The following is a 15,985-nucleotide window of genomic DNA, read 5'->3' on the forward strand; positions in this document are numbered from 1 at the left end:
GACGATAAAATCGATAATTACAGATTACTCAACCCTTCTTGCGCTGGTCATCTCTGGGCGCTGTCCACTGGACAGCGCATAAACAGTTATTATTATATTAAAATTAAAATTAATACGAAATTGGTTGCCAGGAGAGCCCCATCTGAGGGATTCATCGTGCTCAGAGTCGCTCGGCTAAACTCCGCGTTGTCACCACCAGAAGGAGAAGATAAGAGATCGGGTCGAGCCCAAGTGATGATAGACGTCTGACGGAGAGTGGCCGGCGGCCACCTGGGGCCGCGCTCAACTCTACCTCGGAGTGAATTACGTGTAATTATGTGTTTAGTTCAGTAGAGCGGTTCGAGTTCCTGATTTGCGTCGATTAATCACACACGGCACACTCTTATCGGAATTGGCTCAGTGGTGTCGCCTAGTCGAGTTAGGGGTAAGGATTCCAGCTGAGGATGGTGGGATGGTAATCGATTCGTGAAGACCGGGCTGGGAAAGTAGTTGACAATTTAAGTGGCGTCTTGTATGCTGATTATGAGGTATGATGATCGAACGAACGCGTCGCGCGAAGATTGGGTTCGAATTAATCGAGTCGAGTTGGAGCGAGATTAGGGCAAGTTGACTTTTATGGAAAGTTTTCCTGGTTGGAAATTATAGACCTGATAAGAGTTACCTAATTGAATGACAGAAATGAGACGTTCAGAGAGATCTGTATTCAAATCACAACATGATCCAACTTCAAATCCACTTAAAAGAAATGCGAAGACTAAACTCTGCATAAAATTTGAGTAATCTCAATTCACAGTGTATTGTTTGGGTTCTTTATAAACGGTTATATTAGACAGGCATACCAGATTTTGAAGATTTTCGGGCACATCACAAAAACGCAAATGAATTTAACTTAATGACAAAATAATATTTTACAAGTCTGTTTTTGGCAAAAGAAGCAAAAAATTGTTATCTTTTTCGTGAGTAATTCATTTATTTAAAAATCATCGAATAACATGGCAAAACAATACGTTTGAGCATTGAGCCTGTGCTCGAAAATCTTCAAATGTGGCATCCCGGATATTAGACAAACAATGACAACTCTATTTTTTTCCCCCAAGAACCTTCAAAATTATTCAATACGGAACAAACTCAAACTAGGGTGCATTCCACCCATTATGTAAATAAAAAGTTTATAAAATAACTTAAATTTTATTCTGCTTAAAAAGCTTAGAACAAAAATAAAAAAAATATTCCATTTGAAAAGAAAAAAATGAAAAGTTTATTTTGGCTAACCTCGAAACTATCGAATCATACTAAGTACACGGAAAATTTATCTAAAATGTGAGGTTCGTTCTCAGTCACTGTTTCCCGAAAATGACTATACTGTTTTTTTTCTTTGATAAGTTTTTCCTTAAAATTTATTTTGGATTACCTCCGCTTTTTGCAAAATCAAAGTTATTCTTAATCAGCTTGTTGGTTAACTCAAGAGTCATCCAAAATTGTGAGAAAATCACTGAAATCTAATTTTCTTCGAGCTTAATTTCCGAGTAATTTTTTTTTCTGAAGGAATTGGGATGGTTTTTGGTCAGAGTGCAAGCTTATCATCATAATGTATCATAATTTCAGTGTTACTTTTATTTTCAAAATTATTTTATAAACAACTAATTTTTGTCTGATTAAATTAAATTTGAGTTTTTTTCATTTCCAATATTTTTTCTTAAAAAGTTTTCATTTAAATATTAGAAGGGATTCAATTTTTACTCATATTTTGATAAATTTTGAGTAAATTTTACCCAAATTAGACATTTTTACACAAATTTATGTTTGAGAAAATGTAGCTTCAATGAATTCTGAGTCATTTTAAGGTGAAAGTGTGGCATCCCTTTTAAGCATTTCGAGCATGCTTTGTTTCAACGAAATATTAGTGAATTTGGATGAGATTGCGATGGAAAAGAATTTTAATGTTAAATCAAAAATAAAACCATCATCTGGTAAAAAGTGATAATTTGTTTTTTTTATAATACTAGTGTATTTTTTTTAATTGTATTTTATTATATGAAAACCGTGTAAATCTAAAGGCATTCAAAGAAGTTAACATTTCCAGAGTTTTTTTTTGCCACACATGCTGATTTCAAATAACCCATTTTAAAGCAATTTTCACTCAAATTAATCAAATTTGAACAACATCAAACAAATCATAGAATGCATTTTGGGGACTATCGTAAAACGGGGTGACTTTGATAGGTTTTCGATTTTTCCGCAAAATGCAGAGTACAATTAAAATACGCAAGGAATGGCTTAGAAACATACTGACCGTGGTAGAGAAGTGTTCAAAGTACCTCAAGAAGAACTTTTCATAAAATTTTGACAAGTTTAAAAAGTTAGTTAACTATAGTTAAGAAAATGTTGATGAAAGTCATTATTTTAAACTTCTCAAAGTGTCATGATTTTCTCAATGAACATGATTTTTAATCGGAAAACGGAATGCATTTTCGGATTCTTTGGACAATTTTCTACTAGGAGAAGGTTAAAAAAGTTTGTAAATAATAAATAATATGTGTTTTTGAAACACAATTTAAAAAAATCTCCAAATTTATAGGCAATTTCAGTTGAACAAATTTCATGTAAAATGTGAAAACTTGTGATTCGTGCTTCGAATTCAGTATAAAATGCAATATAAATCGATAATTTTATAAACAAAACTAGTTTTAACAAATTTCAGGCAAAATTCCGACTTTTAACAATTTTACCTAAAATTTAAATGTATTTTTCTAAAAAGCTAATACACTTAGTTAACTAAATATAAACATTGATTTTTTTCTTAAAAACTATATCAGCTACTTAAGTGATGGTACATTTAGCGTACAAATAAAGTTTGAACATCTTAAATATGATTTTAACAAGAAAAACTATGACTATCAAAGTCACCCCGGAATTAAAACTTAGAATTTTTAACGTAACTATTTTTCTAAACATTATTGAAAAAACTTTTTTTTCCGAAATAGTGCATGGACTTTGTGTGGCCTACCCCAGTACATGTTTTAAAAATAATAATGTTGAGAAAAACCTTACCTGTTGGAAAATATTCTAAAAACAAATTGAAATCCTATCAAAGTCACCCCGGTTTACGGTATTTTGAAATAATTTTACGCGAGTGAAATTTACCCAGAAATTCTTGATAAGAAAACTTCCAAAACTAATTTCTGAGTAGTTTCTGTTTTGACGAAATGAGTTACTTGAATTGAGTGTGCAGTGAAAATCCATAATTCTGTCAACCAGTGGTACACGGCTAGAAAAAGTCACGCAATTTCGCTCATAATAATTCAACAATTAAAACTAATGTAAACTCGCTCCGCTCGACCGCGGACGAAGGGGAAAATGCTTCCCATTTAGCATAAATATGTTGCTTCCAGCTCGCTGACTCTCTTCTTTTGCGCGCAATTCTCGTTTTGAGAAACGCAATACTGAAGGAAGGAGCGCAGCAAAAACGTGTGTAATTTGGACGTGCACGCTCGCGACGGCGGCTACTAGACGAGTTCTGATTGCTGTCAAAGCGCGTAGATTAACGCGATAATTGACGGATGGATGGGCTTTTGTTGCACTCTTAGGTTGGCAACAATGTTGCGCTCAGCTACCCACTGAGAATTTTGGCTCGAGCCTCGAGTCGATCTGGCTCGAGATCGAGCCTGAATCGAGTCGAGGCTCGAGCCAAAGTTCTCAGTGGGTACCTGCCGAATCTGTTTTTTTTTTCATAATTTTGAAAAGAATCAACCTTAAAAAAAGGTTCTTGCGATCTTCGATCGCCATCTGCGACCTTTTCTCAGGCGACGAGATCGAAGCAGGCTCCGAACTCGCGCCGAAATCTAGTATGGGCCGAACGCGAAAACATCGAATCTCCGCGGTGCTCAATCAAGCCGATCTTGATTTCGTGAACGTGAGTGAGAGAGAGAGAGTGGGACAGCCTACGAGATCGTGCGCATGCCCGAAACTTAATAATCTCTCGCGCGCCCGGTTGGTCGGAAATCTAAAATCGAATCAATCGCGCCTTGAATGGAATGCATCAATGAGAGCTAGAGTGAGAGGAAGAAAGCAAATTCGCGCCACACATGGCCGTCCCTTTTACTTCGGAGCGCGAGATGCTCTCGCTCTCGCGCGCGTGGTTGTGGGTAAATCGAGGTTCCTGTGATCTTCTATCGATAGTGGCAAGATAAAATTTTACAGATTTTACATAAAATTTTACCTTTACAAGATAAAATTTTACATATTTTACATAAAATTTTACCTAATCGGGATAAAATTTTACCTAATTGGGATAAAATTTTACAAAAGTACATGGAATTTTACCGAAACGAAGTAAACATTATAACACATGGCCGTCCCTTTTACTTCGGAGCGCGAGATGCTCTCGCTCTCGCGCGCGTAGTTGTGGGAAACTCGAGAGATTAGAAGCAACTGGCAACACGCCCCTTGCGTTGTGGGAAGATTTGGAGAGGTTAGGCTCCCTCTCCACCACCCAGTCACGGCGTTCTAGCAGGATTCTAGCAGAGTTCTAACAGAGCTGGATATTCTTACAGAATTCTAGCAGAAATGTTCCACCGTTCTAGCAGGATTCTGACAGAACCAGCTCTGCTAGAATATTTCGTGACTGGGCAGCAGCAGCATCCAAGTGAGCGTCGTGGTGGGGTTAGGTCTCCTCCCGAAGAGTTTGACAGATGCGGCCTGCTTTGATCCTCCGTGTGCCATAATGGCGACGCCATAAAAGTCGAAGGCTTTGTTCTTGGAGTTTCCAGGAACGTGAGAAAATTATGTGAAGAAATTCAAATGAACAGTTCTTTTGCGAAAGTAAATTCCAGAGTTTTTTTTTTAAAAGAACCTATAAACTATTGTCTTTCATATGTTTAGAGGACCTTTTCAAAAATACTCTAGATTTCCAATTAAGCTTCAAGAAATAACGAATATGCTACATTATTATTTAACCAATTTTTAAATTGCTAGTTTGGACACATTTACGAGCTTGTATCCGATTGTTTACAAAAGTCAAACTGACTTTTCGAGAGCAACGTCGCCGCCGCCGACGCGTTATTTGTGGGGCGCAAACAAAACCGCTTAAGAAAATGTCAAATATTGATTCATCTTTTGACTGGCCGGCCGGAAGGGGCTGGGTTGGACGAAAGGTAAACAAACGATTTTATGAATGAATGAAAGTCGCCGAGCCGCGTCCACTTGGGCAGGTTGTTTTCAACTGTTGACAATGGGACAAAGCAAGGAGAAAAGGTGGACAAACAACTCTGGATTTGTATTGTTGACAGCAGCTGTGGACAGTTGATCAAATTCTTTGACAGATGACAAAGTTGCAATTTTGAACTTTGAATCAAAGTACTCTTATTTTGACAGCCTTTGGTTCGCACACAATAAACGTGCACTCTGAAGCCAAAAGACTCACTTTTGAGCAGAAAATATATTTAAAAATATTCTTTCAATAAAAAAAAGGAAAAATAAATGTCAAAATGAGCATGACAAATCTATGAAAACCAGAAACAACTTTCTTTTCTTTACAAGCCTTGAAAAAATAAACAAACTTTGACAGCTGCTCGTCTGCTTGAATCACTCACCCATAATACACTTGTCACGCATTGCAACATTTAGTCATTAGCGGCGATCGCCGCTACGCCCAGAACGGAAGACCTGACGTCATTCAAAATATGATAATCCAACATGTTATTGTTCTTCATCGACTGACTCTTCTAGCTTTTTCCCGTGTGGTTCCCCCACCCCCGTCGACATAAACATAAACACCCCAACCATCATCGCCTGCTCGAAGTGCGCGCGTTGCACACGCGACTTGACTGGTTGTAAACAATCTCGAAAGACAAAACACGTACACGCGCGCGCCTACTTGGATACGCGCGACGCCTAGAAGAAGAGTGTCGATCGGAAACGGAAGCAGAATGCATTCCGTCCGCATGCTTCATTCTAATGGTTTTAATTGAAATCATAATAATTTTCGTTGCGTGGTCATAATTTTCACGCAACTTCCTTCGCAGCGCCGAAATAAACAGCGTCGTTGAAGAGATCATAACCTCAAAGAGCGCGCGCGGGCGCATGTTGTTTACAACCGGAAGTGCAGTACTGATCGATCGTCTCTTTTCTTTCCTCTCCTCAGGTTACACGTCCCTCCACGATCGCAGCAATAGCTCTCCCCCGCCACTGGGCCAGCAATCGTCCAGCAACCAGCAGCAGCAGCAGCACTCCGGAAGTTCCGGTGGTGGAGGTGGCGGAGGAGGAGGCGGCGGTGGCAATAGTAATAACATCAGTACCAGCACAAACAACTCATCATCCTCCGCAAACAACAGCAGCAGCACCACCACCAGCAACAGCATGTCCTCGTATCTGAGCTCGATGGCGGCGGCGGCGGCCCGGAGTGCGGCCAACAACAGCAGCAGCAGCAGTAGCGGCAACTACTCGAGCAGCAACAGTGCAAACACCCCGTCGACGACCTCCTCCAGCGGCGGCAACCACCCGCAGATGAAGGAAGAGCACGAGCCGAACAGCTTCATCAACATCGATGATCTTCCGGTGAGTTGGTTGGGACGTTTTAGGCGGGAAGTTGTCGGATTCTAACCTAGGGTTTTTTTTTCTCTCTCTTTTGCAGAACTTTGGCGTCGTGCCGGGTCACTACGAGGACCAGGACCAGTACCACTCGCTGCCCCAGCCGGAGACGCAAACGCCCAGCCACGGCTACCTGGAGAACAGTCCGGAGTTTTACTCGGCGATCCAGATGGAGCAGAAGTACATGGCGCCGCACTACAAGAGCGGTCCGTACACGAGCCGGGGCGGCCGGTACCACCAGCCGCATCATCACAGTGGGGGGTCGACGGCGACGGCCGGTGCGGGCACCGGTTCGCAAAACAGTCACAGCCACCACGGAGGACACGGGGGTCACGCCAGCAGTCAGCACCATCACCATCCGCACCACGACGGGTACCACGAGTACAGCTCGCCGTACGACACGCCGCCGTTCCAGACCGTGCCGAGTAATACGACGTCACCGCAGGGCAGCACGGGGAACAACAACAATGACAGTACGGGCCTGGGGGGACACTTGGATCCGTGGAGCCAGCTGCACGGTCATCCGGGTCAACATCCGGGACATCCGGGTGCGCATCCGTCCCTGCTGGACTTCCAGCATCCGGCGTACATGGGCACTACGATGGGCTTCGACAAGACCATGCTCGGAACGTACGGTGCGCAGGGTGGAGCGCCCTGCTTCACCGGTTCCGGCCCCATCCAGCTGTGGCAGTTTCTGCTGGAGCTGCTCACCGACAAGACCTGCCAGAACTTTATCTCCTGGACCGGCGACGAGTGGGAGTTCAAGTTGACCGATCCGGATGAGGTAGGTTGATCGACAATTTACTTACAACTTCGGTGTTTTTTCACAAAAAAAATGTTTGTTTCGCACAGTTTTCAATTTACTTACAACTTCGGTGTCTTTTCACGGAAAAATGGTTTTGTTTTGCACAGCTAGCTTTGATTGATTTCATGCTGTCACAATACACGATTACGCGACGTTACTTAAATTTGATAGAGTTTAAACTACTCAAAATGGAATGTCCTACATTGAACTCAACTTTGAGTAACAAATGTTTATTTTATTTACGTTCGCAAATTAAGCAAATTATTTTTTTCCCTCTCTTTTCCAGGTTGCTCGCCGATGGGGCGTCAGGAAAAACAAGCCAAAAATGAACTACGAGAAGCTGAGCCGAGGCCTGCGGTACTACTACGATAAGAACATTATCCACAAGACCGCCGGCAAGCGCTACGTGTACCGCTTCGTATGTGATCTACAGACTCTGCTAGGGTAAGTTTGACATTTTTTTTTTTGTTCTAAATGTTTAGTACAAATGTACTAAAATCGAAAATTACTTTGAAAAAAGCCGTTTACACACGATTAGAACAATTGTTCTAAAACCATTGAAAATTCCGTTCAATGCTAATAATCACTTCTGTTTCTCCACAAACAATCAACAGATACTCAGCCAAACAAGTGCATGAAATGGTGGACCTTAAACCTGACAAAAAGGACGATGAGTAGAGGGTTAAAACAAGGCATAGCTAAAATGCATTGTGTAACCACCTCCCACTTCCTGTCCTAGAAAGGAAAGTGTGCCGCTCAAGGACCGATCTTCGCTCGGAGAAACGTCAAGTATTCGCTGGCAACACTGCAGGCTGGACCGTCACACACAAACTCAGACTAAAAAAAACACACACACACACACATTAATCGTGCTTCCATTTGTGAGAAAGAAAAAAAAAACAACTTTAAGATCGTTACCCCCCTTCCCCTCTACTGTTTCTATTGATTTTATCTCGGAAGCTCTTCCAAAACAAACGTACTTCAATCGCCGAGGGAAAATCAACTAACGAAAAGAAAAAAACCAAAACAAAATCAAGAAGGAAAAGATTTCCCTACTTTTTAGTACTCCTTGTTCTAAAAAAAATCTAAAATAAATGAAGCGTACTCCCTCTATCAGTGTACAGTGTGAGAAACGGTAGGAAACAAGCGTAACTTAATTTTACTTAAAACTGCATGCAAAGAAGAGTCAAAACTGCTGCGCAGCGAAAAGAATTACGTTGCACAACAAAGCTAGAATCGAAGGATGTGAGAGTTAAAAGGGGGAAAGAAACAAATTTTATTTTTATTATTTTTTAGTTAAAACAATTATTTGTGAAGCTTTGTGATAAGTTTTTCTTTTTTCTATTTTAGATATACTTTCAACATATATATAAATGTACGATTATTATTAATTATTAATAGAAAAGCAAATGAGATAGTTTAAACAATCAAGCAGATTTAGCGAAATCTGAAAAAGCAGTATAAAATAAAGCATGTGAATGTTATTTGTAATAAAAAACAAAAAAACTATTTAGTAGAAAGAGACAAAAAGTGCGCAAATGTGAGCGAATGAGAATTTATGAAAAAACAACAACAAAAAGTTAGTGTAGCTCCCTCTTCTCGTTTTTTTTTTCACCAAATCATCGTTCGAAATTTTGAAAGTTAAGAAGAAGAGTGGAAGCAGCTGATCTCCCCGCAAGAAAAAAAAAACACAAGAAACAATGCCTCCCCCTTTTATCCCACAACCTGTCCCTTTCCCGGGAGCAGAGGAAAGAAAAATCATAGTACTATCTAGAGCTTAAATCGTGCTGTTCGTGTTTATATAAAATATTATTTTTAAAACAAAAAAAAAACCTTAAAAAAATTAAAACCAATCGCTGTGTCCGCGCGAGAGTGAGAGAGCAAGAGCGAAAGAGCACGAGAGCTTTGTGAGTGGGTGAGCGAGCGAGCGAGAGTATTAGCGAAGCTGTGTAGTAAAATGTAAGTGATTTAAGTAAAGTAAAATATTATTGTAAACCAAGCAAACAAACAGGCAAACAAAAAAAAAACAGGTCAACAATAAAGTGCGTTGTAACGCGAGGGTGGTCTCCTGGCGCTTTTCTCCGGGTGAGTCCTTTGGGTCAAGCGACAAAGAGGTTTCTAAAGATTCCAAGAGAAAAAGGATGGCAAGCAACGTTTTTCAAATTGGTGCGATATTAGAAGCGAGTAAAACGACGGATTTCAACAAAGTATTTATAAAACGGTGTAATATACGTGTATGCCAATTGTGTAGAAAACTAATTTTTAGTTTGTTGTGTGAGCTAAACATAAACTTTTTCTTTTGGAATTTTTAAACATGTGTCATCTTGGAAAAGGGCTCATAAAATACGGAAGAGCAGGGAATCATCTTGTATTACGATGTTAGAAAAAAATTCAAATCAGCCTTTTACATTATCCGAAAATGATCCTTATTATTATTTTCATGAAACTGTCTTCTATTTCAAAATTAATCAGTTTCTGTCAAATCAGAACCTACGGAGAAATGAGTAAATGGGGAAAATGTAAAATATGGGTTAACGTCACTCAGATTTGGGAAAAATTGTCCACGCTCCATATATTTTTTTTTGTGGCTTATGCTTTGGAATGTTCCCTTGTTGATGAAAAAGACGACGTAAAACTATTTTTGATGCACTTAAACAAATTTGTTTCTTCCCACTGAGAATTTTGGCTCGAGCCTCGAGTCGATCTGGCTCGAGATCGAGCCGGAATCGAGTCGAGGCTCGAGCCAATATTCTCAGTAGGTTTCGACTAATTTTCCAGGGTGCAGGGCAGAATGGGCCAACTTAGAAAACAAGCCATTTCGTCTAATACAACGTTTAACGGTGATAAGAAATTACTTAAGGAACCTTTCCAACATAATTTCCATGAAGTTTGATCACTTTTATAAATATAGTCACTTAACAAAACAAACATTTTTGAAAATAGTGTAAATATGTCGAAATAACACACTATTTTCAAAATAAGCTCCAAAACTATTAAAAAATCAAATATATTGCATTAAACGTGATTTGTCAAGTTACCAGGAGTTAAATAATCCATTTAGCTCAAATTTCGAAACTTTTGATTGTTTTTATAAGATAGGAAAAGGGTGGTCCATTCTACCCCCAAGTGGATTTTAATTTAACACTTCCACCACCAAGCCTCTAAATAATTTGAAGGTTCTGTTGTTGTTTGATTACCTTCGTAGTAGCTCATTGTTATCCGAGCATTCGTTGGTGAAGGTTGTCTGAATCAACATGACTCGTCGCGTCCCGGCGCAAAACGCCGGCAATATTGCCCTACCTGCGGCTCAAGCAGGCAAAAAAGTGGGAATTTCCAAAAGGAAGGTTGAGGCCTCAACTGATGGCCAAAAACCGGGAATTTCCAAGAGGAAGGTGCTTTTGGAAGTGACATCGAACAGCAAAAAGACGAAAAAGAGCGACGGTACTGTACCGATGGATGAGGAGGAGGAGAACTCTTCGTCGCACGAGGAGCAGCTATTGAAGAACAACAAGTTTGCTGGACTGCCTGACGAGGACCAGGTAGCGAAAGCAAAGGAGAATGAAGTGAAACAGCGAAAGGAGAAACTGCCTCCTTTTTATGTGCGGCAATCAACAGCAACGATCGACTTTCGAGCGGGGCTGGTTGAACTCATCAAGTCTGGGAAAGTCCTAGGCAACATTCGTCTGTGTCAGGACGGATTTAAGGTGCTGGTGCAATCCAGGCAGCACTATCAACTGGTCAAGGATTACTTGACCGAAAACGAGGCGGAGTACTTCACCCATGATGTTGCCATGGATAAGCCGTACAAAATCGTCGTCAGAGGTCTGTACGACATGCCAGTGGAGGAATTAGCTGCCGAGCTAAAAGTTTTGAAACTGGATGTGTTGGCCGTGCACAAAATGAGCCGACGCAACAAAGACATCAAGTACCGTGACCAGCTCTACCTGCTGCATTTGGCTAAGGGATCGACGACGCTTCCTGAGCTGAAGGCAATCCGAGCGGTTTTCAACATTATCGTGTCGTGGGAGCGATACCGACCAGTGCACCGTGACGTCACACAATGCTTCAACTGCCTGGGTTTCGGGCACGGAGGTAAGAACTGCCACCTAAGGCGTCGTTGTGGCAAATGTGGTACCGATGCGCACATCACATCCCAGTGCATCCAAGATTCGCTGGTGAAGTGCCTCAACTGCAACGGTGAGCACTCGTCAACCGACCGAAAGTGCCCCAAGAGAGCTGAGTTCGTGAAAATTCGGCAGCAAGCATCGACGAAGAATCAGCCTCAGCGTCGTAGAACTCCTCCAGCCCTGGTGGAGCAAAATTTTCCACCTCTTCAACCGCGACGCCAGGTCCCAAACTTGGCACCGTTGCCGTTGGATCCCAGGAAGAGAGCTGAGATGAATCATCCACGGCCGGGTTCCAGCCAGGAGCCGAGACCGCCACCACCGGGCTTCAGCCAGGAGCCAAGACCAACCCAAGAACCAGCAGTTGAGGAAAATGGTAATGATCTTTACACCTCAACCGAACTCCTCAATATTTTCCAACAGATGTCCGCTGCACTGCGTGGATGCAAAACCAAGACCCAGCAGATTGAAGTGCTGACCTCGTTCGTCATCCAGTATGGATCGTAGGTCCCTCAAGCTACTGAATTGGAACGCTTGCTCCATTAGGAGGAAGAACTTAGAGCTGGTGGATTTTCTTCGCGAGAAGGAGATCGACGTAGCTGCCATCACGGAAACTCATCTGAAGCCCGGTGAAAAAGTTTATCTGCAAAACTACAAGATTGCGACGCAGCTTGACAGGACCACTTCTGGAGGAGGAGGTGTGCTTGTCGCTGTTCATCGTGATCTCAAGCCACGCCGGCTGCCACACTTCAAGCTGGACATCATCGAGGCCGTTGGGGTGGAAATTCCCACTTCGGTTGGCCCTGTACTCTTCATTGCTGCATACTGCCCACGTCAGGTGAATTCCAGAGATGGTTCAGCAGCAAAACTGAAGAGCGATATCCAGAAGCTGACACGGCGGAGCGCAAAGTACATCATCGCTGGTGACCTCAACGCGAAGCATGAAGTTTGGGGCAACAGCAGGAGGAATCGGAACGGAGTGATTCTGCACAACGATCTGCAAAACGGATACTACAACGTTGTGAGTCCGGATCGTCCAACGAGGGTGGCTCGGTCTGGAAATCACTCAATCATCGACTTCTTCATTACCAATATGGCTGAGAACGTGGCTCATCCTGAGGTGTTTGAAGAGTTGAGTTCTGATCACTATCCGGTGGTTGTGGAGGTTGGAGCATCCGTTACTCCGCAGCGGCAACCAACCCGGAAAGATTACCACAACGTTGACTGGCAGCAGTTTCAGCAAGTGGTAGACAGCAACATCGACTATGATCAACACCCGGAAACTTCTGCTGATATTGATCGTTCGCTGGAGGTGATCCAGCAGGCTATCAACCAAGCAGAGGCTGCCAACGTTCGGGAGGTTCCTGTTAATTTTAAGGTAACTGATATTGACGTAGATACTAAACACTTGATAAGACTTAGGAATGTTTATAGGAGACAATATCAACGGACTGGGGACTATGACAAAAAGATTTCAGTGAACAATTTGAACAAAATCATACAAGACCGACTTGACAATATCAGAAATCAAGAATTTTCAAAACATGTAAGCCAGCTTGGGAATTATTCAAAACCATTTTGGAAACTTTCTAAAGTTCTTAAAAACAAACCAAAGCCTATTCCTCCTCTTATTGTTGAGGATTCTCCTTTGATTACATCCGAGGAAAAGGCAAATGCACTTGGGCTTCATTTTGTTAGTTCACATAATCTTGGCGCTTCCATGACCAGCCGTAAAGAAACATCAGTTGCCAATAGTATTTCAACAATCAATGACTCTACCTTTGAATTTCCTGCAGATTCCCATGTTTCTGGTGAGGAAGTCAAAGTTGCAGTTAAACAAATGAAAAATATGAAAGCTCCAGGCTTTGATAACATTTTTAATCTAGTGTTGAAAAAACAGAGTGATCAGTTCTTTCAACATCTAGCCAATATTTTCAATAAATGTTTGCAACTTGGTTACTTCCCCACCAATTGGAAACTGGGCAAAGTCATACCAATTTTGAAGCCTCAAAAAGATCCAACATCGCCAACAAGTTATCGTCCCATTAGTCTTTTGAGTAGTCTGTCCAAACTCTTTGAGAAGGTCATCTATTCAAGGCTTTTGGATTTTACCAACGATAATAATATAATTTTGAATGAGCAGTTTGGCTTCCGTAAGGGACATAATACTGCTCATCAGCTTACGAGAGTAACTAAAATCATCAAGCAGAATAAGCTTGAGTCTAAATCAACTGCTATGGCTTTGTTGGATGTTGAGAAGGCTTTTGACAATGTTTGGCATGATGGTTTGATACATAAACTTTATTTATACGGTTTTCCAATGTATCTTATCAAAATTATCCAGCACTATCTTACGGAGAGATCGTTCAGGGTTTTTCTGAATGGGATTGCTTCTGGATTATTCAACATTGATGCTGGGGTTCCCCAAGGAAGTATTCTTGGCCCACTTCTGTACAATATTTTTACATCTGATTTGCCTACTCTTCCTGGTAATGGTGTGTTGTCACTTTTTGCTGATGACACTGCCGTTATTTATAAGGGTAAAATAACCAGATATTTAGTTGGCCGTCTTCAGAAGGGTCTTGACGTTCTTTCCGAATACTTTGGCGACTGGAAAATTCGCATAAATGCAGCCAAAACTCAAACCATCATTTTTCCACTTTCCAAATCGGCCCGATTTGTCCCAAAGGATGATGTTTTGATTAAAATGAATGATGTTTCAATACCCTGGTCAAAGGAAGTTGTCTATTTAGGTCTCATACTTGACTCGAAACTATTGTTTCGGCAGCATGTAGATAAAATATTGAACAAGTGCAGCATTCTCATCAGGTGTTTGTATCCTTTAATTAACAGAAAATCAAAGCTATCTTTGAAAAATAAGCTAGCAGTTTACAAACAAATAATTTACCCCGTTATTGAGTATGCAGTACCTGTTTGGGAGTGTTGCGCTAGAACTCATAAATTGAAGCTCCAGCGAGTCCAAAACAAGGTACTTAAAATGGTTTTGAATGTTCCTGGCTGGACAAGATCAAGTGAGGTTCATGAATTAGCAGAAGTAAAAATGTTGGATCAGAAGATTCAAGAAAAATGTTTGAAATTCAGGGAAAAATGTGCTATATCTGAATACCCCTTGATTCAAGGATTGGTTTAGTTTATGTTAAGATTAAGTTAGTTTTAAGTTATGTTATGTTTTCTTAAATTTTTTTTTTTTCCTCGTTGTACCTAGTGTTACAAAAATGATAAATCATATACTTTTAAAGTTAAGAAAATGAACAGTGTTTAAATCACGAAAAGCAAACTAAAGCTGAAGAGCCACAGCTGACCACTTATTATGTAAACCAAATGTAATTATTATAAGAAAGATTCAATAAAGTATATTTAATTAAAAAAAAAAAAAAACCTTCGTAGTAGCTCCTGGTAACATTCTAAACATTGAAAAAACTTTTTCAAACAATCTAACTTTCAAGAAAGCTTATTTAAGAACCTCGAAATAAACAACATTTGCGTGGTTTTTCAATAAATTTTCATTTTTGCTCATAATTCGAAAAATACAATGAACTCAAACGTCGTTTTTGGTGTAGTGATGCTATTTGACGTCTTTTATAAGACCTCTACCTTATAGCACGGGTATGAATCTTCAAGCAATTTCAATATGGCGACTTGTATCAGAAGAAAGTGAGGCATTTTTGCTACACTGAAAGAAAGGCACATAGTAATATCACATGTTTCACACATGATTCTGCCCCATACGACTTAGCATGTGAATTTCACGTGTAAATCACTTGAAAAAAAATCAACACGCGACGCGGTAAATTCAAAAGAAAAACACGTGAACTTAACGTGGCGATACACTTGAATTTGCAATGATGTTCTGGTGAATGTTAAATGAAATTCCATTGGATTTCGAGTGATTTTTTGGTCGTAATAAAATATATGCATCGTTATTTTTTAATTTTATTTGTAAATCCATCAGCTCAATAATACAATAAAACAGGACAAAAATTTACGTCACTGGTCTCTTCCTTTTTAAATGACGATGTCGACGGTGCAGATTCTTCGGAATCTGCATAGGAATAGCAGCACCTTCCGCCAACGCCAGGAAAGTTGTGTACCTTGTGGCCATCGCTGGAATCGTGATTCCCTGCAAACGTGATGAAATATGTATTTTATAAATTACTGTTACTATATATTAGAGTTTGTTAGTGCTTACCATGATTTTTTTCTATAAATTTTCGATACAGAAGGAATTTTATAGTAAAAACTTAGTTTTAGTTTAGAGCTCAAAGAATTAGCGTTTGCTTAGCGGCCATCTTACTTTATGAAATCACCGACTTTTTCGACATTCAGCTTTCAAAACATAAACCTATGAATCTAACGTGACTTCCACTTCAAACCCAAAGGATATGTCGATTGGGGCAAATCAAAGTGCAAATCATTTGGATCTCACGTTCATTCACTTCAAAATCGA

The 15,985-nt window shown here is 40.5% G+C and overlaps 1 protein-coding gene across 2 annotated transcripts in view; it reads left to right on the forward strand.

Moving 5' to 3' along the window:
• LOC120422589 (ETS-like protein pointed) overlaps positions 1 to 15,985 on the forward strand; it is a 58,117-nt gene that overhangs the window by 28,713 nt on the left and 13,419 nt on the right. For both annotated transcript variants that reach the window (XM_039586080.2, XM_039586081.2), the window contains 3 exons: positions 6,143 to 6,555; positions 6,632 to 7,372; positions 7,680 to 7,837. In XM_039586080.2, coding sequence (XP_039442014.1) covers positions 6,143 to 6,555; positions 6,632 to 7,372; positions 7,680 to 7,837 — 1,312 coding nt within the window. The remainder of the gene's footprint in view (positions 1 to 6,142; positions 6,556 to 6,631; positions 7,373 to 7,679; positions 7,838 to 15,985) is intronic.

The sequence above is a fragment of the Culex pipiens genome, chromosome 1, assembly GCF_016801865.2.
Source record: "Culex pipiens pallens isolate TS chromosome 1, TS_CPP_V2, whole genome shotgun sequence".
In the NCBI taxonomy this organism is placed as follows: Eukaryota; Metazoa; Arthropoda; class Insecta; order Diptera; family Culicidae; genus Culex; species Culex pipiens.